At 45.8% G+C, this 23,772-nt stretch overlaps 1 protein-coding gene across 3 annotated transcripts in view; it reads left to right on the forward strand.

Moving 5' to 3' along the window:
* Window positions 1–23,772, forward strand: part of PHKB (phosphorylase kinase regulatory subunit beta) — a 327,566-nt gene that overhangs the window by 2,031 nt on the left and 301,763 nt on the right. For 2 of the 3 annotated variants that reach the window (XM_088458984.1, XM_088458983.1), the window contains exon 2: window positions 5,032–5,189. The exons of the other annotated variant lie outside the window; for it this stretch is intronic. In XM_088458984.1, the coding sequence (XP_088315110.1) occupies window positions 5,120–5,189 (70 nt within the window). In that variant the 5' untranslated portion in view covers window positions 5,032–5,119. The remainder of the gene's footprint in view (window positions 1–5,031; window positions 5,190–23,772) is intronic. 3 annotated transcript variants of the gene reach the window in all.

A 23,772-nucleotide genomic window follows, 5' to 3' on the forward strand; every position in this document is an offset into this window, starting at 1 on the left:
CAGGCAGCACAATGTGAGCCAGACGGGGGCGGGCACCGCAGTATGAGCCAGGCTGGGACGGGCACTGTAGAGTGAGACAAGCTGAAACGGGCACTGTAGAGTGAGCCAAGCTGTTGTGAGCACCATAGAGAGAGACAAGCTAGGACGGGCACCATAGAGTGATCCAAGCTCTTGTTGGCACTCTAGTGTGAGCCAAGCTAGGACAGACACTGTAGTGTAAGCCAAGTTTGGCGGGCACTGTAGCGTGCTTAGGCGGTCACCAATCATGTGCTGGTAGGGGGGTCAAAGTGGAAGCTATGGGCCTGATTCAGACCTGGTCACTATGAAGCGTTCGCTTGTAGCTGGCCGATTTTCGTATGCATCGCAGTGCGTGAACTAGTGCGAAAGATTGGGAAGCGTTTTCTCGCTGAGCATAGACAGTCCATCAGAGTGAGTGACAGGAGAAGCCATTTGTGGGTGGTGACAGGGGCAGGCCACTAGAAACAGGATAGTGGAGGTGCGAACGCATGCGTGCCTGAGCGTCTTAACGCCGTTTCAGAGGCATGCATAATTAACAGGGAACGTAATTGTCACCTGGTTGAATTTTACACTGAAGTGATCGCAGTGCTTGTGGTAGTGTATAGTCAACCTCAAGCGCTGCGTTTGCTTCCGATGGTACCCGATGTACCGATGGTTGCATACGCTTCCTGGAGATGACGTGCGCAAGTGGGCGTCTTAAGACAGGCTGGTGGGCGTCTACTGTACATACACAAAGCGATCGCACGGCAAGACATAGTGGGCGTGCTTATGCCTTGCCATGCGATCGCCTGCCTTGCCAGGTGTGTGCCTAATTTGCATACGCTAGGAACGAGCGTACACATCTAGCGAGCGGGTCTGAATCGAGCCCTAAGTGCCATCATCGCCTGATTTTTACTTTTTACATTTCCACTTAATACTCTACCCTGTATTCTATCATATATACAGTGTCTTGCAAAAGTATTCACAACCCTTTGCATTTTTCATGTTTTCTTGCCTCACAACCTGGAATTACAATGGCTTGTGTGAAGGTGTGCATCATTTCATTCACAGAACATGCCTACAACTGGGAAGTTGTGTTTTTTATTATATTGTGAATCAAACAACATAACAGAAAACTTCAGCGTGCATAACTATTCACCCCCCTAAAGTCAGTACTTTGTTGAGTCACCTTTTGCTGCAATTACAGCTGCAAGTCGCTTTGGATAAGTCTCTATGAGCTTGCCACATCTTGCCCCTGGGATTTTTGCCCATTCCTCAATGTAAAACTGCTCCAGCTCCTTCATGTTGGATGGTTTCCGCTTGTGAACAGCAATCTTCAAGTCTGACCACAGATTCTCAATTGGATTGAGATCTGGGCTTTGGCTAGGCCATTCCAACTTATTTAGATGTTTCCCCTTAAACTACTCGAGTGTTGCTTTAGCAGTATTCTTCGGGTCATTGGCCCTCATTCAGAGGCGCTCGCAAGAAGCGAGCGCTCGTTCTGAATGAGGGCAGCTGCTTCATTTTTGAAGTGTGGCCTCCTGGTCGTTGGGTAAGCCGTGGGTTACCGACCAGGTTGATGGTCGTGATGGTGAACATCATTGCGACCATCAGGGCTTGCGACAAGACCCTAAGGTTGGGTCTGGGCAGCCACAAGCCCCAGGGAGCTTCCTGCTCTGAAAGAGCAGGAAACTCCACACTGACATCACTGATTATGTCAGTGCGGCCGCCCACAAAACGGTGGGCTTCATAGCAAAGGGGGTGGTTACATATGCACATGCCAATTTTCAGAATTTTATTTATAGAGATTCTTTTTTATTTATATTTTTCTCATTTCACTTCACCAAATTAGACTATTTTGTACAGATCCATCACATAAAATTCAGATTAAAAAATAATTAAATAACAGGTTGTAATGTAACAAAAAGGGGAAAAAGCCAAGGGGGGTGAATACTTTTGCAAGATACTGTAATATATATATATATATATATATATATATATGTGTGTGTGTGACGTATGTAAGAGATCCTATAATTAGGGTACCCGACACTAAAATTCTGTTATTTCAATGATTATTGCTTACGGATTAATAGAGTCGTGTAGGTGATGTGTTTTCCTGTATTGCATTCTGTAGGTATTATTGTATATAGAATAATTATCTGCCAGGAGAGGAAATCTGCGTCTGAGCGCTGCCCAATTCCTCCTAACAATTCATTGTTTCACCAACATTTTGTGTTTGGGGCTCATTCTGAGTCGGACCACCCTGCCGCTTGCTATTTTATGCTAATGCGGGTATCCATCTGTCTTCATGCGCATGGCCGACCCGCCTACTGTTTTTCCGTCTACAAATCCGTCCAAATTTGGACTTTCTCCCGACTCAGAATAAGACCATTTGTATTAAAGTTTAAAGTGAACCCGTCCCCTATGCCTGGCCCAGTCCAGCTGTGTTATGGAATAACTAATATTTAGGGGAATGTGGACTTCTGCTACATGGATGTTACCAGATAATAGTACATTCATAGGGTGAATACTGGTTCACACCCCAAAATCGCTGCCCCCAGTGTCTGCAGGTGGTGGGGGCACTTTTATTGCTTGAAAAAGCTGAATTTTAATAGTTGCATAAGGTTCAGGGTCTGCACCATCTGCAATTGTCCAACTGTTGTCACAATCTCTGTGAAAATGTCAGTGGTGGGTTCTCTATTGTAATGCGATTGCCTTGTTGTTTTTTTGTTTTTATTTTAAAAAGGTAAATTATTTGCTGTAAAATATACTGGAACTTCTAATGGTGCACTTTTATACACTCAAGTCAGTGACTAAGGGTCTGATTCTAAATTGGAAATAAAGCAAGAAGGAGCTGTGCACTTGTAGCATTGCAAGGAGTGCAAATACATTTATATCCCTTTTCCACAGCAATAAGACGGGTCGCGGGTCAGTGGAAAACGGTCCCAGAAAAATAACCCGGGTCCAGTGACCCGGGAATCCGACCCTAGTCGCGACCAGGTTTGAACTCAGGAACGACCCAGGTAACTGTCTTGTGTAAGTGGTTACCCCATGTCATGACTCAAAGCAGCAGATTGGCTGGGTAGCACTTGGAGATGACATAATCTCCAAGCGTCCAATGTAACACCAGAAGACCCGGGTCCAGTGTGAACGGCTGGAGCCAGGAATAACCCTGGTCCAGCCGTAAAAACCGTTGCTCAGTCTGTGATCAGTGTCCCGGGTTGGAGCCGGGTTTTTAGTGGAAAAGGGGTATTATTGATTTTGCATGCAGGGTAAATACTGCCTGCTATTGCATGTAGCCCACAAATGCTGGGCAGCTTTATTGTTGCACTGCAATTTAGATTTCAGTTTGGACACACCCCTCCCAGATCTAACCCCCTCTGCACATTTTACATCTTACCCACCTGCAGCACAACATTGTTTTACCAAGGTGTAAAGTTAAGGGCCCCATACATCAGCTGGGCAATCCGCCGATTCCCTGATCGGACCAGAACCGCCGATCTGCCGGTGGGAAATGCTGACCGGCGGCCATTAGTGTTCGCCGACCTGTCATGGAATCGGTGAAATTCTACATGTTAAAAATCCCTGAATTACTAATCGCAATCATATTTTGATCGTGATAAGCAAGTCAGTGGAACGCAACATGTTGATTTCACTGATGCGGCGACCCTGGAGTCTGGCGATCGGCGAATTGACCCAGTCTATCTGTAGTGTATGGGGGGCCTTTACTAATGGTACGTACACACGGTACAATTAAAATGCACAATATGAACGATAACTGTATAGATCATATCGTTATCGTTCATATCGTGCATTTTTCGGTGCCTCCAACCTACCAACGACCTGCGATGCACGGGTACGTATGGACGATAAAGATATCATCCATCGACCGTGCATGCAGGACAACCTGGTCGATATCGACCAGGTTACTATAGGGACCCGCGGCCGTCGTTGGTGGTGTACTGGATGATCGATATCGATCTTCCAGCACACCCGGGAGATCGTTATCGTTAAATGATCGGCCCGTGTGTATGCACCATTATGCTTTCTTGCTTTATTCCCAAACCAGATTCAGACCCTAATTAGGACAGTTACTCAGTGAGGGTGAGCAGAAGAAACGCAAATTATTTTCTTAATGCGATTACCTACACAGTAAGTTAATATTGCATTGGAGTTATTTGAACATTAGCAAGTGAGTCTGCCTATAAATTCAGAAGGAATCAGTGACATCACTGGCGCACGGGATGATCTCAGTCGTTCCCGACAAATGCATAGGCTAAATTTTCCATGAGTATTTCTTCAGCCGGAACATTGTCTGCTGGCATTGTACGTAAACTATGGGCTTGTCCTCTGTGGCCTAAACTGGTGGTCACCATTTTCTATAGGTCTCATGGGGCCAGTTACACCAACAAAATAAACCTATTCGGAGTACACGCTTCCTAATAATATATAGCACTGGTTATAATATACATTTACGCAAATACGATTGGTTGAAAAACATGCACATTTGGCATTAAGTTTACATTGCTTTAGAATTGGTCCTAAAGTTTACACTGAAATGTAAAAATATTTTGGCTACTTTTTGTTATGTTTTGAAAATTAAAACAAAAACAAAACCAGACTGTATCACATGCATGCATACACTGCACCAGTTACTCTTATATTTCTTTTTAACATCTCACACTGAAGAAATATGAGCAAAGCAGTAAAACGCTTGAATTCCATGTTAGACTAAATCATCCTTCCTCCCCCGTTATTTTGCAGTCCATTCCAGCCATCGCAGGCTATGGTTAGCCCACCTGTCCTTTAAGTCCCTGTAGCGTTTCCTAGATAAATGCACGTTTTATTTTGTTGGTGTGTCATCGTTCTAGTTTGTAGCCTTGTCGTTAGTAACTAATATCGCAGTGCCTTTTGTTCGATGCATTCTGTGTGTGCAATATGTTTAGTTCGATGTGTGAATAACGTAAATGTCATGTTTTTTTTTTTCCTCTCCTTGTTTCTCTCTTGTTTCTGCGCTGACATTCCCTAACACAGCTCTAACACCTTAATTTCACTGTGATTGCCCCTAACACCCTACTAACCGATTGCCGAATTTGGTTGAGACGTCTTTGGTTTGGTCGCAATGCAGTCCAGCAAAATGGCCCAGATTGTCTGCAAGAATGTGCCCCTGTCGCCCACATTCACGCGGTTAGGTAAGTGCAGAGCACACCCAAAGTCATTGCATTCTTGTCAAATGCATGTGGTACAATTTTGCATGTGATATTGTCTCGGCAAATCCAAGTGACTGAGCTATGATTGCATTGATAGTTTTTAGCAGAATGTTTGTGTAGGGGGGGGAAGGGGAGCAGCTTATGTTCACTTTTAAGATTTTGGGATAAATTTACTAAAGCTTCTAAAACAGACCAGTGGAGGTGTTGCAGATTCTGTTGATCAGTTTTCTAGAATACAACAGAGAAATGATAGCTATAATCTGACTGGTTACTGAGGAGAACACCCCCACGTTTTATTTTTGTAAGCTTTAGAAAATCTACCCCTTTATGTGAAACTATATTCAGAATTGGAGACATGTTCCAACTGTGACTATGGGCCATATTCAATTAGAGGCGAAAAGTCAGAGGTCAGACTTTTCGACCATCATCGCAGGTTTTCCTGGGGATAAAGTATCGGGGATACGTGTGCCCGCATATCCCCGTATTCAATTAGGATTCGGCGAAAGCGGTACCCGGCGGAAAGGTAAGTATTGAAAAGTCCTGTCACTTTTTGGGGAAATCAGCCTGTCACCCCCCTAACAAGATGGTCTGAAATGGGGGATCACTATGGGTACCCCAGAAAAGCCCTGCTAAAGGTATTTAGGGTTATTAAATGGTCCCGACAGGTGCTTTAATGCGCCTTTAAAGAAGTGGTGAAGAACAGCATTTAGTAAAATGTTACTTGTATTTCTTTAGAACTAGTCCCATCAGATTTGGGATACATGAAAATGGGTGCAAGCATATTTTTAAGTCCCTAAAGTGAGCTTTGAAAATTCTCCAAAAATCCACCTGCCGCAACCAAAAAAAACTCCTGCAGCACACGCGCCCCCCCCCCCCCGAGTCTATTTCGCTAGTTTTTACGTTTGTCCCCCAACTTTTATTTTTTTTGCCCCCAAGACGAAACCACTTTTTTTGGGGTGTCCTATTGATCTTTTTAAAACATTTTTGACACAGATTACTTTTAGAGGACATTCCAAGGGGTGCAGGGTATTTTTTTTAACTGCACCCCAAAACCCCAGTTCTGCACTTTTTATCGCCACCTATTCTATGGTGAAACGTTATCCCCGTTTTTAGACCAAGACTTTTCAAACCTGCGAAAAATCTTTGAAATTAAATATGGGGATAAGTGAAAATGGCGAAGATAACTGACTTTTCGCTTCTAATTGAATACGGCCCTATGTCCTTGAAGTCACAACTTGATATTATATGTTGTAAGAAATAATACAATAATATCCAATTGGCAGCACCATTTTAAATGTATAGTAACTGGACAGGGAACGAATATTCCGTTGTACAGAACTACTTCTGTTACTTCTCACGTACTGGGGGAATTCAATTCAACGCGATATTGAATAGCCGCGGGAGGGAGCTCCCGGCAGCTATTCAATACACCGCACTGTTTGGGCGCGCTAAGGATTTCTTCTCGCACCCCCTTGGGGATGCGAGGAGAAATCCGACCAAAGTGCCGGGCGCGCAGCAGTTTTTCTGCTTAGTGCGGCGCTAACAGCTGCGCGCCAGGCACTTTGGTCAGAGAATGCCGTTTAACGCACCTTAACACCTTTGTTAAGGCGCGATAACCGGCAATTCGCCGACCACACAGCGCACTGAATTGAATAGCTCCCGGCGCTATCCAATTCGCGTTGAATTGAATCGCTCCCACTGAGACATAAACAGCTGACTTCAAAGCGCTGGGTTCAACAATTCCAATTGAAGACGTATTACCTGCCCAGCTCTTATGCACTAAAGGGACAGGGGAAGAAGCTCCGTCCTAATCAGGGCCACTGCTATATTCAACTGCGGTTTTGTCCGTGCTCAAAATGCTTTATGTGTATACTATTACTGCCAACACCTCAGTTGTTGTGGGGTTTCCTGGGATTGTGTATGAGTTATCACGTGAACCATTCACGATTCTTGCACGCCATCATTGGTTAGGTATGCGTCACTGCTACCGAGGCCGCAAGGAATCTTCAACCGGTATTGCAATTTTCATCAATTTAACTGTGCGCGAGAGATTCAGTAATGGTTTTCCTTTTGGTGCTGGTTCGTTTGAAGCTTGAACTGTCCTTTTATTTATTTTTTCATATTTTCCCCTGGTAAATCTGGCAACCCTTAAAACCCGCCGTTATATATAGTGCTATCTCTGTATATAGAATAATTGCAGCCGGCAGCAATTAGGTTCGTGCTGAGAAATCCCTACGCTGGAAGACCGGCGGTTCTAATCCTGGCAGGTAAGTATTTTCCTATTCACTAGCCTAACCCTCCCTTAAGGGTGCCTATAACCCTAACCTCCCCCCCCAAGTGCCTAACCCCCCTGTAAGTGCCTAAACCTAACCCCCCTTCCCCGCAGCCTAGACCTAAGTCTCCCAGGGGGGTGCCTAACCCTAACCTCTCCCCGGGGATGCCTAACCCTCCTGGGGGGGGGGTGCCTAACCCTTAGTCGTCGTCGTCGCCCCCCCCCCCCCCCCCCCCGAGAGCCCCTAACCTAAACCCTGCGGCTGTCCGCACCTGGCTTACCTTCGATCGTGATGCCGGGCGTCAGGCTCCCGGCGTAGGTAAAATGACAGGCGTCGAGATTTCGACGCCTGTCATTAGACCCTTGCCGGGATCAGACAGTGGGGATGCCGACGGTCGGCATTTAGTCGGCATCCCGACTGCATACCCATGGATTGCAATATTCTGACCTCCTGTTGAATGCCTGTGATCAGTGAGGCCATTGCGTAGAACTAGGAACACAGGGGTCAGTTCAGCAGGTGGCGAAGGGTTAAATATGGCCCTGCCGAAGTCTCTGTGGCCTCCATATACAGGGGAACATGATGGGGTTTGTATAGCAGCATCCGGCCCCCAGGACAGGATAGTCTGCTTTACCCCATGTCATCCTGGATGTGCTCTGTCCGTACTGTGTGTGACACTGCTGCCTCATCACAGCTAAAAGATCAATCTCCTAAATATAGTGTGTTGTTGCAGTTTGATGTTACACTAACCTGACACGCCGGGGCCGGCTGTGCCGCGCTTACATAGTGTCACTGGGGCAGCGCTATTCTGGGCCCCTCACGCCCCTGACCTGAGCATTCCACGGCTGCCGCTGGTGGCTTGTATGTGATATGTGCTGCTTACGTGTAGAAAGGGCACGTCACTCCAGGAGCCAAGAGCTGACTGCACTGAGCGACTTTGTTAATGCAGCTTAGATTTTGAGCTTATGGGGAAAATAAAAAAAGTTGTTCCTACTTTTCTGGTTGGGGGGGGAGCGTATCGTGAGATTGTGTCTGGTTATTATATAGGCAGTATTGATGATATAGAATGATCTGCTGTTATTCATCTTTGTGCATGTGTGTAATAGAGATCATAGGGCCTGATTCAGACCCACTCGCGAGCGGCCGTCCGCTCGCAAGTGGGTCGATGGTCTGCACTGCGCATGCGCACGACGGATGGGAGCTCCGTCGTGCGCATGCGCGAGACGCGACAAGCAAAGGACTTTCCTTCGCTCGTTGTGTCTGATCAAAGGGGGCGTGCTGTCGATGTTGATTGACAGCACGCCCCCTTTGGTGGGCGTGCCTCCCAGACGGGGGCGTTCCCAAGGGAACGCCTACCGTCAGAAGCCGGCCCCACTGACATCACTAGTGATGTCAGTGGGAGTGATTTGGGCTCTGATAGAGCCTTGCGGTTGAGAAACTCAACCGCAGGCTTCGGCTCGCAGTGGTGACCCACAGCTATACGAGCATCCAGGAGGACGCTCCATAATTATGGAGGTGGGCCCTGATTCAGAGCGAGCGCTCTGGTCAGAGCGTCCGGCTCTGAATCAGGGCCATAGTTATCTGAGGGATGACGTGATTTTTACATGTCATAGATTTTTATCACTTTCATTTTAATATATGATTCTTACTGGACTACATTATCGTTTTTTTTTTGTAATAAAGTTTAAATATTAGTCCCTGTAGTGAGATTGCGAGCAGGGACCTCTTACCTTTCCGTCTGTCTGTTATTATCCAGTCTTGTTTTATTATTGTGTTTCCAATTGTGAGGGGAATATGCTAGTGCTATGTAAATAAATGATGATAATAATAATAACTAGGGTAACTGCCTTAGTGGATATTGTGGATAGAAGTTACTGAGGATATTATGGAGATAATGAGCCCGTAATTTCAGGGTATCTGTCATAAAGAGTTCTGCTAAATATGGTGGATCAACCACAATGGGCAACGAAACCTTTCCATTATGACAGCAGTCTGAAAAATGGACGTTAATCTCCTTTACCAATAAGTGTAGGGCACCACAGTTCACTCATGGTACGTCCATAGAACCCAAAGAGTAGTATTGTGGAGAATATGTCATGTCCAATACAAGCGGCGTATATACATTGTTTAAGATATTTGAACTTAGCCCTCTGGGCGACCTGTGAGGGTTCCACCACGTCGACGTCCTTGAGGTCGGCCTCTAGGCATGTTTGGTGTAAATAGTGTTAGGTAAATAATGAAATAACCACAGCAGTCTGTGATTGAGGTCCCCGCAAGAAACCCTGATATATGTGGCTGCAAACAACGGTCGCAGTTTCCAGACTTCCCAGCAGAGCACTTGTTCCAGGTCACCCAGCAGGTGCATGGGGAGAGTTCCCCAACTGTCATGTTTTCCAGAGCACAATGGTGATGCATTGTAAATGGCGGGCAGACGTTTTGAAAACATAACTACGAAACGAAGTAACCAATTACAGCGGCAATATTTTTCTGCAAATCTACGGACCATGGGCTTTTTTCAGCATGTGCACTGCTGAACGCAGATTCCCGATGGTCGGGGATCTGCGCAGGCGCCGGATCCGTACTGTGTGATCGTACACAGAGCGGCAGCAGAATGTCAGTCAGTGATCGCAACGGCATGTCGCTACCTTTGGGGGGGAGGGAAGGGCCATGATCTCCTGGCCTCTTGCTTGTATCTGCGGCATCCGGCTTGCATGACCCCATGTGGATTAACTTATCGACAGTAAAAAGTTTGACGGTTAGACACCAGATGTTAGACAGTCAATAGGTCGACTGGATAAAAGGTCGCCAGGCACAAATGGTCAAAAGGTCGACACAAAAAATGGTGAACACATAATCTATATATATTTTTTTAGCCCTAATCTTCACCCTAACTCTCCACTTGGTGCCTAACCCTAACCGTCGGGGTAGGTGCCTGACCCCAACTGTCCCTTCTAGTGCCTAACCCTCCCTCCTGGTGCCTAACCCTCCCTCCTGATGCCTAAGCCTAACCCTCCCTCTTGGTGCCTAACCCTAACCGGCGGGATAGGTGCCTGACCCCAACTGTCCCTTCTAGTGCCTAACCCTCCTTCCTGGTGCCTAACCGTTGGAGTAAGTGCCTAACCTTCCGGTAAGTGCCTAACCCTAAACCTAACCCTTAAAAAAAAAAAAAAAAATCACGTGTCAACCATTTTTGTGTCGACCTATTGACTGTCTAACATCTGGTGTCTACCTAGACATTGTCGAACTTTTTACTGTCTAGCTATAGTGTGGAACCCAGATATTAGGCCGTTATCTTATATTAATAAAGACATTGATGTACTGATAGAAAATGTAATCAGGCCTAATAAAAGCACTATAATTCTTACTGGTCCATCTTTACCCTGCTGAGCGGTTATTATAATTATTATGATGATGAGTCAGTGTGTATATACTATAAGAGAATACAGCTCTTTTATTAAGTGAAAGTGAAATTATTCTAGTTTGAGCATGTAAGATTTGAACGCTAAGGACGATCCCATCACCCGGCCTGAGCAGGTCCCTATGCTTAGAAAAACAAGGACATCATTGATCTCTGAGAGACTGATCTTGCTGACCCATATTAAACAATCCATACAGACGGAGAACAGCGATTGCTGTCTGCCCGTGGGTTTATGTAAACTGCGTTTGTCATCGGGTGACTGATCAGCGATTGCACACAGAGAGATCGCTTATGGTCAGTCGCTTGGTGCGGTGAAGCTGGTTATACCCCTTTCACACAGGAAACTGAAAATCCCGGGTAATTCACTTTTACCTGGTCATTTGCTAAACAACCCGGGTTTTTTCCTTGTGTGAAAGGGTCAACCCGGGACTTAATTCCCGGGTCTACGACCCTGCAAAAAACCAGGGTCGGAGACCTGGGAGTTTAGGGCCTGATTCAGAGCTGAACGCTCTGACCAGAGCGCTCGCTCTGAATCAGGGCCCTCCTACCTTTTTTTGGAGCGTCCTCATGGACGCTCGCAAAGCTGTTGGTTACCACCCACAGCTATAGCGAGCGTCCATGATGATGGTCGCGATGGTCTTGACCATCGCGACCATCGGGCTTGCGACGGAGACCCTGCGGTAGGGTCTCGCTGCCGCAAGCCCTGGAGTGATTTTGGCTCTATCAGAGCCAAAATCACTCCCACTGACATCACTAGTGATATCAGTGGGGCCGGCTTGAGACGGTAGGCGTTCCCATGGGAACGTCTCCGTCTGGCAGGCACACCCCCGGCACGCCCACCAAAGGGGGCGTGCTGTCGATCAACATCGACAGCACGCCCCCTTTGGTGCAAGACCCAGAGCGATGGAGAGCCCGTCGCTCGCCGGGTCTCGCGCATGCGCACGACGGAGCTCCCTCCATCGTGCGCATGCGCAGTGGGGAACATCGACCCCCTTAGTCCCAGGATGACGCTTTCACACAGGGAAAAATCCCAGGGTGTTTAGCAAATGACCAGGTAAAAGTGAATTTCCCAGGATTTTCATTTTCAGTGTGAAAGGGGTATTAGACAGCAATGTATAAAACTCCAAATACCATGAAAGAATACTACAATAAATCATTGTTAGCCTTTGTACTTTAAGATTTTAGTCTCATGAAGGGAGAAAAAATGTAGAATGTAACTATAAAGGAACCCTAACCGAGAGAAACAGCTTTCACTGAGCTCTTTAGTGGGTGCTGAGATCGGAGGGGTGACCTAGCAGTAATGGTAGTTACTAACCATATGTCAGATGATTTTGCGGTTTCACTGGTTTGAAATTGTGTTGTTAAATTGCCGTGGGTTCCTGGCGCCATTTTTCCCAATTGCATGGCGGTTCCACTCTGCTCAGTATTGCTGCACAGAAACACCCTGGGGCCCATGTGTAAACTGAAGTTAACGTTATCAAAAGCTGGGTATCCGGTCGAAATATCTAGAGTTAAAAGGTCGACAATGTCTAGATAGACTTCAGATGTTAGACAGTCAATAGGTCGACAGGGACAAAACGTCGACACACTGAAGGTCGATATGTACAAATGGTCGACTTGGTCAAAAGGTCACCACAAAAAAATGGTGGACACGTGGTTTTTATATATATTTTTTTTAGGGTTAAATACTTACCCCGACGGTTAGGGTTAAGCTCCAGGAGGGAGGGTTAGGCACCAGGAGGGAGGAATAGGGTTAGGCACCAAGGGGAGGGTTAGGGTGAAGATTAGCGTTAGAAAACAACAAAAATGTGTCGACCATTTTTGTGTCGACCTATTGACTGTCTAACATCTAGTGTCTATCTAGACATTGTTTACCTTTTTACTGTAAATCTTTCAATCCACACCCCAAAAGCTGCAGGGGGTCATAATGGACGTGATTTATTTTTATTGGGGGGTGATATATGAGTGAACAAAGCTATTTGCCTTTGTGTGGCGAATTCAGTTGTTTTTTGGGCATCCGTAAGTAATGGCCGCCCGACGGAGCTGTTCAATAGTTTTGCGGATCGGGCGTGACTACTGCTGGCACCCTTTCGTTCTGCCTGCACCTTCCTGAGTTGGAAAGCAGAAATACTTACAATCTCTGGCTTTTTGGGCACCCAGGCTACAGATTTGGCAGCGTGCCCAATAGTTTAGACTGGATTAGCCACGTTATGGACCTCATTCAGAGCCGGTCGCACAGAGCGTGCGGTCGGTCTGAATGAGGGGAGGACGTCTTGAATTTTCAAGACGTCCTCCTTTGCGGTGGTAAGGCTGTGGGTTAACACAAACAGCCTTACGACCGCCTAAGGTGATGGTCGCGATGGTCAAGACCATCGGGGCTTACGACGAGACCCTAGGGTAGGGTCTCCCTTGTCGTAAGCCCCGGAGAGCTTTCGGCTCTGTCTGAGCCGGAAGCTCTCCATTGACATCACTAGTGATGTCAGTGGGGCCGCCCCCAAACGGTAGGCTGCCACCCCCCCGGCCCACCTTCCAAATGGGGCGAGCTGTCAATCAACATCGACAGCTTGCCCCCTTTGGATCGAGACCCGCTACGACCGGTGCCGTCGTGTGCATGCTCTGTGGGGGGCCATCGACCCGGTCAGAGCGCATCGGCGCTAACGACCGGGTCTGAATGACCCCCTATGTGCCTAAACCCAGGGCATTTGGGCACGTCATGCGTGAAAAGTAATGGACGACCAAAACAATTGAACATCGCCCGTCACTTCATGCTGCCCATCCACTAGCAGACTCCTCCCTGAAAGATCAAAAGATCTTCACAAATCGTTCATCAGTTCCTGACGATCGTTATAGTTCTGTGCATGAACGATTTGTGAACTATTGCACAAAACGACCAAAGACCAACGATTTTCAAAGCAGCCGTTAATAAAAGTGGGCTGAAATATTTATCTAAATCTATATATGTTGGACGTTCCGGCTTTGAAAACGTGCACCGATGCATGAACGATGGAACGATAACAATGTCCAGTAACGACTAATTGACGGGCAAAACAGGACAGCGCAAATGACCGGCGGGATCGCGCATCGCTGGTCATTTAGGGCATTTTACTGCACGATTTGCGGACGATTTCCAAGCGATTGAAGGATAACGACGGTCGTTATCGCTCAATCGCTAGGTTTAATCGCCTAGTGGACGGGCAGCATTAGACGGGAGATCGTATGCGAAAAAAAGAATTGAATTCCACCCCTGTAGGGTTAACATGAATGCTAGGTATATTTGTGCTGTTGGGCAGTGGCAGCGCTATGTTTGTGTATTGGGCGGACCCCCTCCCTCCTCTTTCTGCTGCTGACACTCCAGTGCTGAATCCGGGAGAGGTGTGGTAGTGATTGTGGCTCCTGACAAGTCCGCTCTGTTGACAAACGATTTAGTGCAGTTTGTGGTTTGCCAGCTTGGGAGGAGCGTTCCGTATGTTGCTGGCATTATTGTGTGGCCTCAGGGTTGCAATGCACTGGGAGAGAGGGGGGGTGTCACTGCCCCTTTACTAGTCAGAGTAGGGGGTTCGGAGTTCAGATGGAGGAAAATCTCTTTTTTGCTTGTTGGATGTTGCCTGTGGCTTTATCCTGGCTGGGATATAATAATTGCTGGCTGTACATTCAGAGATGGCCTCCTCTGCTAACTCTACAGCGATGGCAGGGGGAACACAGCCCAAGCCATTCTGTGACCCCCCCTCCCTCCAATAAACCCCCCCCCCCCCCAAAGATTCCGAGCTTGTACCAAGCGGCGAAGCTTTTATTCTGGCACTAAGCACTGCTGTCGTAATGTGCCCTGAACTCTGTAGGCAAGTTCCTACAGAGACCAGGAATGCCGGGTGCCAAGTGCCAATCATCTTCAGATCACTGCAACCTTAGCTGACCTATAGATATGTCAGCCCTGTCCCTTTAAATGGGTCACGTCGGTCCAGTAGGAATGGGCAGCTTGTATCGCGCATCAGTGTACGTGTAACGTCTTTACTTTTGATGTCTGCTACGCAATTCACCAGCTTCCCGTTATTCAGGCCTGCGCCGCGTACAGTTCCCTTGTTTCAGAGACAGTGAAAACATTTTGCCAGGTTTGTCTTCTCTGAATAGCGGCTGTAAAATGAAGTAGTGATTGAGGGCACCGCGGCGAGGTGAAGTCATTATTCTCGGATGTACAGCAGGTCACCGGAGGGCGACATCCAAAACGACTCTGCCGCGGATGGTGTTGCAAAATCTGCTTACTCTGGGAAATGAAAGGATCTTACAATGCACAGCTTCTGGGTTCTGTTCAGTGTAGGGAGACTGTGGCTGCGGGCGCCTTGCGCTCTGCATTGTAGCGTAAACGGATGCGCCCGTTACATGTATATCTGCCTCGAGCGAAGCGCATTAAGATTGACTTGTTTTATACAGATCTCTATGGAAATCCGGATACAGACCGAGCTCCGAAAACTCTTGACAATAGCATCTCTAGCATAATAAAGATCAGACTTGTGTATCTGTTAGCGATTCTTGTTCTCCTCGTAGACAGTCGCGCTGGACATACAGTTGTGCCCTCATACGCTATTGCCACAGTTGCGCCAACGAGCCACTTCTCGGTGGGCCAGGTTCCGTGCTACTCTGCTTGCGCCGAGCAACTTTTTTTTTGCATCTTTTTCGCTCGAATGTGCGTCTTAGGGCCTTATTCAATTGCCGGCTAATTATTTCGCCTGTCGGAATCTTTCCGCCGTATTCAATTGCAATGACTTTTCGCCGGTGTGAAAAGTCTGCGACTTGTAACCAGCGGAAAAGATTCGCCTGTGAATGGAGGAGGAAAAAAGTGCAGAATTGGGGGTTTGGGGTGCAGAGTTGCGGGAACACACCTGCAGCCGTGGGACAGTCCCCCAAAGGTAAACTGCGTCAAAAAAAGTAAAAAAAAAAAACAATACTTTACAACACCACAAAAAAGAACTTTCGTTTTGGGGGCGAAAAAAAAAAATAAAGTTGGGGGACAAAATTAAAAACTCCCCCGAGTATGCCCAAGCTTTTTTTGATTGCAGGTGCATGCTGAAGGTGCGTTTTTTTTTTTTTTAACGTTTTTTTAAAAACGCACTGAAGTAGATTTGAACCATGCTTGCTCCCATTTTCATGTACCCCAAATTTGCTGGGACTACTTATTTTTTGGGGAAAAAAAAAACCGGCAAAATGTTATTCTACACCACTTGTGCAAAGACGAAAAATAGCACCAATTGAGACTATTTAAGCACCCCAAATACCTACAGCAGGGCTATTCGGGGGTATCCATAGGGATCCCCCATGTCAGTGCATCTTTTGTGGGGTGTCAGGGTGATTTCCCCAAATCTTACAGGACTTTTCGCCGATTTCAGTTTGCCGGGACGCATTTTTGCATCCTTTGGCATTGAATAGGGCGAATCGCGGTGACGAGCGCGATACTTTTCCGGAGGCAAAACAAGCGATGACGGCGAAAACTCCGGCAACCGAAAAGTCCAGGACTTTTCGCCAGCAATTGAATACGGCCCTTAGTCGCAATGTGATCTGACTAAACCACTTAATGAGACTGCAACTTTTTTTCACGCCAAGTTCTGTTGCGCTTTATCTTAAGCTGACCACACACATAGCGATGTGCACACGATCAGTCGATGTGTACGATTTCCCTTGAAACTCTCCCCGGCAGCTCTGCACACGATTTGGTGTCCAGTCTTCATACGATCTCTCCTGCAGTCAGACTGTCCCACTGCATCGCCTCCTAGATTGTCAGATCTGCCCTACTGCACGGCAGATCTGACGATGCGATGTGCGACCAGCGGGGACGCGCATCGTGATCGTGAGTGGGGACTCGCGATTTACTCTCAATTTGGCCATAGTTCCAATATGTCGGAATCGGCCAGATCGGGTAAAATATCGCTGTGTGTGTGGCCAGCAATTAGACTTTGTACATATATGAAACTAAGTCCTGTGCGTTTAAAGTCGCAGCCCGGCGTCTCTGGTACAGGTAGTGGTGTTTCGCTGCGTCTGTGGTGCGAATGAGATGCAACTTTAACGAAACAGTCACTACGCTGCCTCGCTCGGCACAGATCACGAGCTACTTTACTGATGGATAACAGAGGCTTCCAAATAGTTGTGTGCACTAAAAGGCAAAAAAACATAAATGCTGGTCTGCCAAGGAACGACTTTGCACACAATCCTAACAATGGGTACAACGGACCGAATGATTTTTTAACAATTTAGCAGCGCTTCTGTACACTGCGCGAGGTACGGCCATGATGTAAACTACGCTGAATGAAATGGGCAGGACGACGGTCTGGGTGATCAAACCAAACAATCCACCATCATTGTTTTGCCATTTTCCATTTTAGTCCATTATACCGTATATATATACAATTTACATCTGGCTACAAAGAGCCCAAAAGGAGACCAGCGCACCACTGTATATAATTTATATTGCTGCGTGCATTGTGTGCGACATCTACTTTGTGCAGTTTTCTTTCTGCTGTTCTTCTTGAAAAGCTCATTTATTATTGCCGATTAACCTAATTGTCTTATCATCCTTGACGGATAACTTACAGACCTTCTATAGACCCCTATTTAGGTCCTGTCAGCTGTTTATACTCCTATCTCTATTACGAACTGTCTGCATAGTGAGCTTTGAAGGTTTGTACATAGGCTCATGACTGATAGTAGTGTATGAGCCTATCAGCCCAGTCCCAGCGCTATACGTACATATCTCAACCGGAGATGAATGTTGTCCACTTTTCATGTAAAAGCGGTGATTGCTCCCACTGAAAGCCGCTGCTTCCATCCCCCGCGAACGGAGCCACGCCGGTCTTTTCTGCACATGACGGATTAAAGTTGTATAATCACATCATAATACATCTCATTTTCAGTACATTTGTCTCTGCCTTCTGTCTCCTCAAGTGTTTTGTTGAACATACGGTGACTGCACCCAGATTGGTTTTGAACTAAGCGTCCGTGATCCCTACAGCAAGCAGACGGTGCGCGCAGGTGCCAGAGACAGGCTATGTAAATCATGGGTGCAGCTTGCGTGCTTTCTGTCCTCCAGCTGTAACATGCTCTGTCTGCGGGACCCGTACATGCTGCCAGTCCTTCCATCAAAGAGTTGATGGTACCTTGGACAAGGTCAACTTGTGTTTTGTTAATTGCAAAATACACAGAGCAGAGACGGCCATATTTTTGGTGGAAAAGTATCTGTTCATATCTCTAAGGGGCAGTGACCTTATCGACTGGCCAGAAGTTTGGCAAACTGTCCGAGAGACCGGTCATCTGAAACTCTTTCCTTGCACTGTATTACTGGTACTGATCTATACCACTCTGCCCAACAGAGGGTGGAGGCACTCTAGCCTCCTGGCCAGGCTAGAGTGCCTCCACCCTCTGTTGTTGTACATATCAGGTGGATATTGCTGAAATGTGTATTTGTGGATGGAGTAATCTTTTAAAATGTCAATATTCTGCCTGTTTCCGTGTACCAGTGTTCTCCCCAGAAAATTTGGCCAGCCGGGTGACATTAAGAAATAGGGCATATTCAATCGGGTGCGAAAAGTCCCGTACTTTACGCATGCCGGACTTTTCGCCGTCTTCGCTGGTTTTCCACGCGTCCTCGCTTATCCCCGTATTCAATTAGATATCAGCAAAAACGGGACCCGTCGAAACTGTAACATGCGAAAAGTGCTGTCAGATTTGGGTATCTCAGCCTGACACCTCCCAAAAGATGCACTGACATGGGGAATCACTATAGATACCCCCAAATAGCCCTGCTTGAAGGTATTTGGGGTCCTTAAATGATCTCAGTAGCTGCTAATTAGCCTCTTTCCATAAGTGGTGAAGAATAGCATTTAGCAGGTTTTTTTGGTGAAAATAACTAGTCCCAGCAAATTTGGGGTACACGAAAATGGGTACAAGCATATTTTAAATTTGCTAAAATTAACTTTTAAAATTTTTTAAAAATTCACCTGCCGCAACCACCTAAAAACACCTGGGGCATACTTGGGGGACCCCCTGGAGTTTTTTTTCGCTAGTTTTTAAGTTTGTCCCCCAACTTTGGACTTTTTTTTCCCCCAAAATGAAAGTACTTTTTAGGGGTGATCTAAATTATTTTTTAAACTTTTTTGACACAGTTTACCTTTAGGGGACTGTCCCAAGGGTGCAGAGGGGTTTTCCGAGGTTTGTACCCCAAAACCCCAATTCTGCACTTTTTTCGACACCTATTCATAGGCGATAGGCACCAGCGAAAAGTCTCCGGAATTGAATATGGAGGAAACTTTTCGCATGGCGAAATTATGTCACTCGCGATACTTTTTTCGCAGAAAACGGCTTTTCGCACCGAATTGAATATGGCTCGTAGTCAGGTGAAATTTGGCTAGACAGTATCGCGCTGTGGGGAGAATAAATTATTAACCCATCAAATTCTAGCTTTCATCTTACAGGCTGTGTTTGAAAAATGACAGTTAGGAGCTGATTGGCTATTTATTTTTCTCCACATATTGATACATCTCCCCCATAATTTGAAAGACACTTGCTGTTATTGTCCTGAAACAGAAGGTGAACACGCCAGACTAAAGCTGGGTACACACTTAACGATGTGTATCCTGCCCGATGTCTTGTCCAGTGGGGGATGCTGGCAACACACACCGTGCATATACACTTACCCGATTCCGGCAACGACGGAGTGACATTGGGGGGCCATGCTGCATTCGGCCCCCAGCTGACGATATCACCCGTCGATGGGCGATTTAGCTGCTGACGCACGGGAGCGCACATAGTCAGCGACATAGCGGGTACACACTGGCCGATGTGCCCAATATGTCTTTTGCTCTGCCGGATCGGACAACATACAGTCTAGTGTGTACCCAGGATAAGGGGAGATTTATCAAATCTTAGAGTAGAGAAGTTACTCGTAGCAACTAATCAGATTCAGGCTGTCATTTGTGCAGCACAACCTGTAAAATAACAGAAGCTAATTGGTTATTGCTTTATCTCTCTCCAAGATTTGCTGAATCTCCCCCTAAATTTTAGGCTACGTTGAAAACCAGATATGTCTTCGAGTCTCTTCTTTCTGAGTAATGTAGCGGCAGTTCCATGCCTGAGGTAGGACTCCTTCAGTTCATACATGTTTATTGGTTAATGTTGGGCAAGTGTTCTGCTGCTTTACATAGAAGTTTGGCCACTAGAGGCGCTGTTCCATCGGAGTCTTTTTGGGGAGATCCGGTTAGTCGTGCGCGCTCTGCGATGTGCACTTTTGGGTATTTTGCTGGGTAAAACATCGCTTGTTTTTGCAGCACAATCACTACAATTAATTCCTGCAGTGTCGTCATGCAAAGTTCCATGGCAATATAAAATATATTTAATATATAATTATGTATTAACTAGGGGTGAGCGGGTTCGGTTTTACTCGGATCTTTAAACGGCATTTTATTCACTATCGCCTATCATGTGTTTTGGATAGCCAATATAATAAATCCGAATTTGCGGTAAAGTGGCGATAAGAACCGAGTAAAACCGAGCCTGCACATCCCTAGTATTAACCATTACTTATATAGCGCACACATATTCTGCAGTGCATTACACAGAATATATAAGTAATTCACATCAGTCCCTGCTAGCGTTCCTGCTAGGCTGCGCACGCCATCTATTCACAGTGCGGGGAGAGCTTGGGGCCAGCCTAGTATCTCTGTGCTTCTTGATCAGCGCCTTGCCAAATCAAGAAGCTAGAATGAACAGTACATACCCCAGTAGAGCTTGCAATCTATATTCCCTACCACACACAAATATACACACGGGTCATTTTTATTTAATTTTTTCCTCAAAAACCAACTAACCTACCGGAATATTTTTGGATTGTGGGAGGAAATCAAAGTACCAGAAGAAATCCACCACAATCACGTGGAGAACATGCAAACTCCACACAAATTGGAATATTAACTAGAACCTCAGAGCTGTGAAGCAACGTAATCATTGCACCACCGTGCTGGCCATTGTAGCTGAAGAAGCGATATATAGTGACTCCTGGGTTATGTCAATTCATGCAAATCCATAATTATACAGTCAGGTGCATAAATATTGGGACATTGGCCCTCATTCAGAGCCACTCGCTAGCGGCAGTACGCTCGTTCCAAGCGATGTTCGCACATCTGCGCATGCGTACGGTTTTTAGTACGCATGCGCGAACCAGTCAGTGCGGCCGAAAATCATTTGTACGCAATATAGCGAGTGCCTGCTATTTTGAGTGACAGAATGAGGCGTATGTGGGTGGTAACAGGGGAAGGTGCTTGAAAACGGGGAGTGGAGATCCGAACGCAGGCGTGCTTAAAGGTCAAAACGGGCGTTTTATGGGTGTGCATAATTAATACAGCAGCGTCAATGACCACGTCACTTGGTTTTTTTTAACTCAGAACTGCTCGCAAAATAGCGGTTGAAAAAACCAACCACAAGAATAGCGAGCAGTTCATATCCTGTTCGATGTACTCGATTAATCTAATAAATAGCGGACATGACGTATGGTGCGAGCGGCCAGGGGGCGTTTTTATCAAATAAACGAGCGTATGTTTGGCTCGCTCGTTCAGACTTAGAGGTGTGAACAGACCGCAATGTGCAAACGGATCATTTGCATAGCCACCCCTTGTTTTTGAACGAACGAACGCAAATAGCGAACGGCTCTGAATGATGGCCATTGACAGAATTTTCATATTTTGGCCTCTATTCACCACCACAATGGCTTTGAAATGAAACAAACAAGATGTGATTTAACTGCAGACTTTCAGATTTAATTTGAGGGTAATTACATCCAAATCAGGTGAATGGTGTAGGAATTACAATGGTTTCTATATGTGCCTCCCACTTTTTAAGGTGCCAAAAGTAATGGGACAAACTAAACAATCCTAAATCTAACTTTCACTTTTTAATACTTTGTTGCAAAACCTTTGCAGGCAATCACAGCCTGAAGTCTGGAACGCATAGACATCACCAGACGCTGGGTTTCATCCCTGGTGATGCTCTGCCAGGCCTCTACTGCAAATGTCTTCAGTTCTTGCTTGTTCTTGGGGTATTTTCCCTTCACTTTTGTCTTCATCAAGTGAAATGCATGCTCAATCGGATTCAGGTCAGGGGATTGACTTGGCCATTGCATAACATTCCACTTTTTAGTCTTAAAAAACTCTTTGGTTGCTTTTGCAGTATGCTTCGGGTCATTGTCCATCTGCACTGTGAAGTGCCTTCAAATGAGTTCTGAAGCATTTGACTGAATATGAGCATATAATATTGCCCGAAACACTTCAGAAATCATTCTTCTGCTTTTGTCAGCAGTCACATCATCAATAAATACAAGGGAACCAGTTCCATTGGCAGCCATACATGCCCACGCCATGACACTACCACCACCATGCTTCCCACTGATGAGGTGGTATGTTTTGGATCATGAGCAGTTCCTTTCCTTCTCATACTCTTCTCTTCCCATCACTCTGGTACAAGTTGATCTTTGTCTCATCTGTCCATAGGATGTTGTTCCAGAACTGTAATGGCTTTTTTAGATGTTGTTTGGCAAACTCTAATCTGGTCTTCCTGTTTTTGTGGCTCACCAATGGTTTACATCTTGTGGTAAACTTCTATATTTACTCTTGTGAAGTCTTCTCTTGATTGTTGACTTTGACACATATACACCTACCTCCTGGAGAGTGTTCTTGATTTGGCCAACTGTTGTGAAGGGGTTTTTCTTCACCAGGGAAATAATTCTGTCATCCACCACAGGTGTTTCCCATGGTCTTCCGGGTCTTTTGGTGTTGCTGAGCTCTCCAGTGCGTTCTTTCTTTTTAAGAATGTTCCAAACAGTTGATTTGGCCACACCTAATGTTTTTGCTATCTCTCTGATGGGTTTGTTTTGATTTTTCAGCCTAATGATGGCTTGCTTCACTGATAGTGACAGCTCTTTGGATCTCATATTGAGAGTCGACAGCAACTGATTCCAAATGCAAATGTCACACCTAGAATCAACTCCAGACCTTTTACCTGCTTAATTGATGATGAAATAACGAGCAAATAGCCCACACCTGTCCATAAAATAGCTTTTGAGTTGATCGTCCCATTACTTTTGGCCCCTTAAAAAGTGGGAGGCACATATAGAGACCGTTGTAATTCCTACACCGTTCACCTGAGTTGGATGTAATTACCCTCAAATTAAATCTGAAAGTCTGCAGTTAAAGCACATCTTGTTTGTTTCATTTCAAAGCCATTGTGGTGGTGAATAGAGGCCAAAATATGACAATTCTGTCAATGTCCCAATATTTATGGACCTGACTGTATAATTTTCCCCTCTTACATCTGTATAGTGTCCGGTGCAGAGTTTCGTATAATCTGGATTTTATAATCCATTAATAATAAGAAAAAAATAATTCATAACTCATTTTTTTTTTTGTACCATATTAAACTTTTAAGAACTATGAATATTTATCATTAACCCCGTGAGGTCTGTTTCTCCTCTCTGGCAGAATCTAATCACTTCAAAAACTTGGAGTAAATCCGCAGTTCGTTATTCTAGCGAGAGTCGAAGCCTCGTCAAATTAAAAGTCAGCTAATTTAGCATCAAGACGATATAGCGGGAACAAGCTGGATATCCTTGAATCTTTGATCTTCCGCATACTGAATAATTTGGTCTGTTTTTCTGCCACTTTCAAAGGAAAGTGCGTTCTCTTTATTCCGACAAAACTGAAGTATTACAAGAGAACCTTACAGAGCGTGGAAATGTTATTTCAAACGTTGATGGAAGGCAGGGTTTTCATTTTAATATATTTAGTGAGGATGTTGGTAGGTGTTCTGCCAGAAATGCTAGGAGAAGCTGATCGGGGTATGCACACGAATG

The sequence above is a fragment of the Taudactylus pleione genome, unplaced genomic scaffold (assembly GCF_031769625.1).
Source record: "Taudactylus pleione unplaced genomic scaffold, aTauple2 ptg000885l, whole genome shotgun sequence".
NCBI lineage: Eukaryota > Metazoa > Chordata > Amphibia > Anura > Myobatrachidae > Taudactylus > Taudactylus pleione.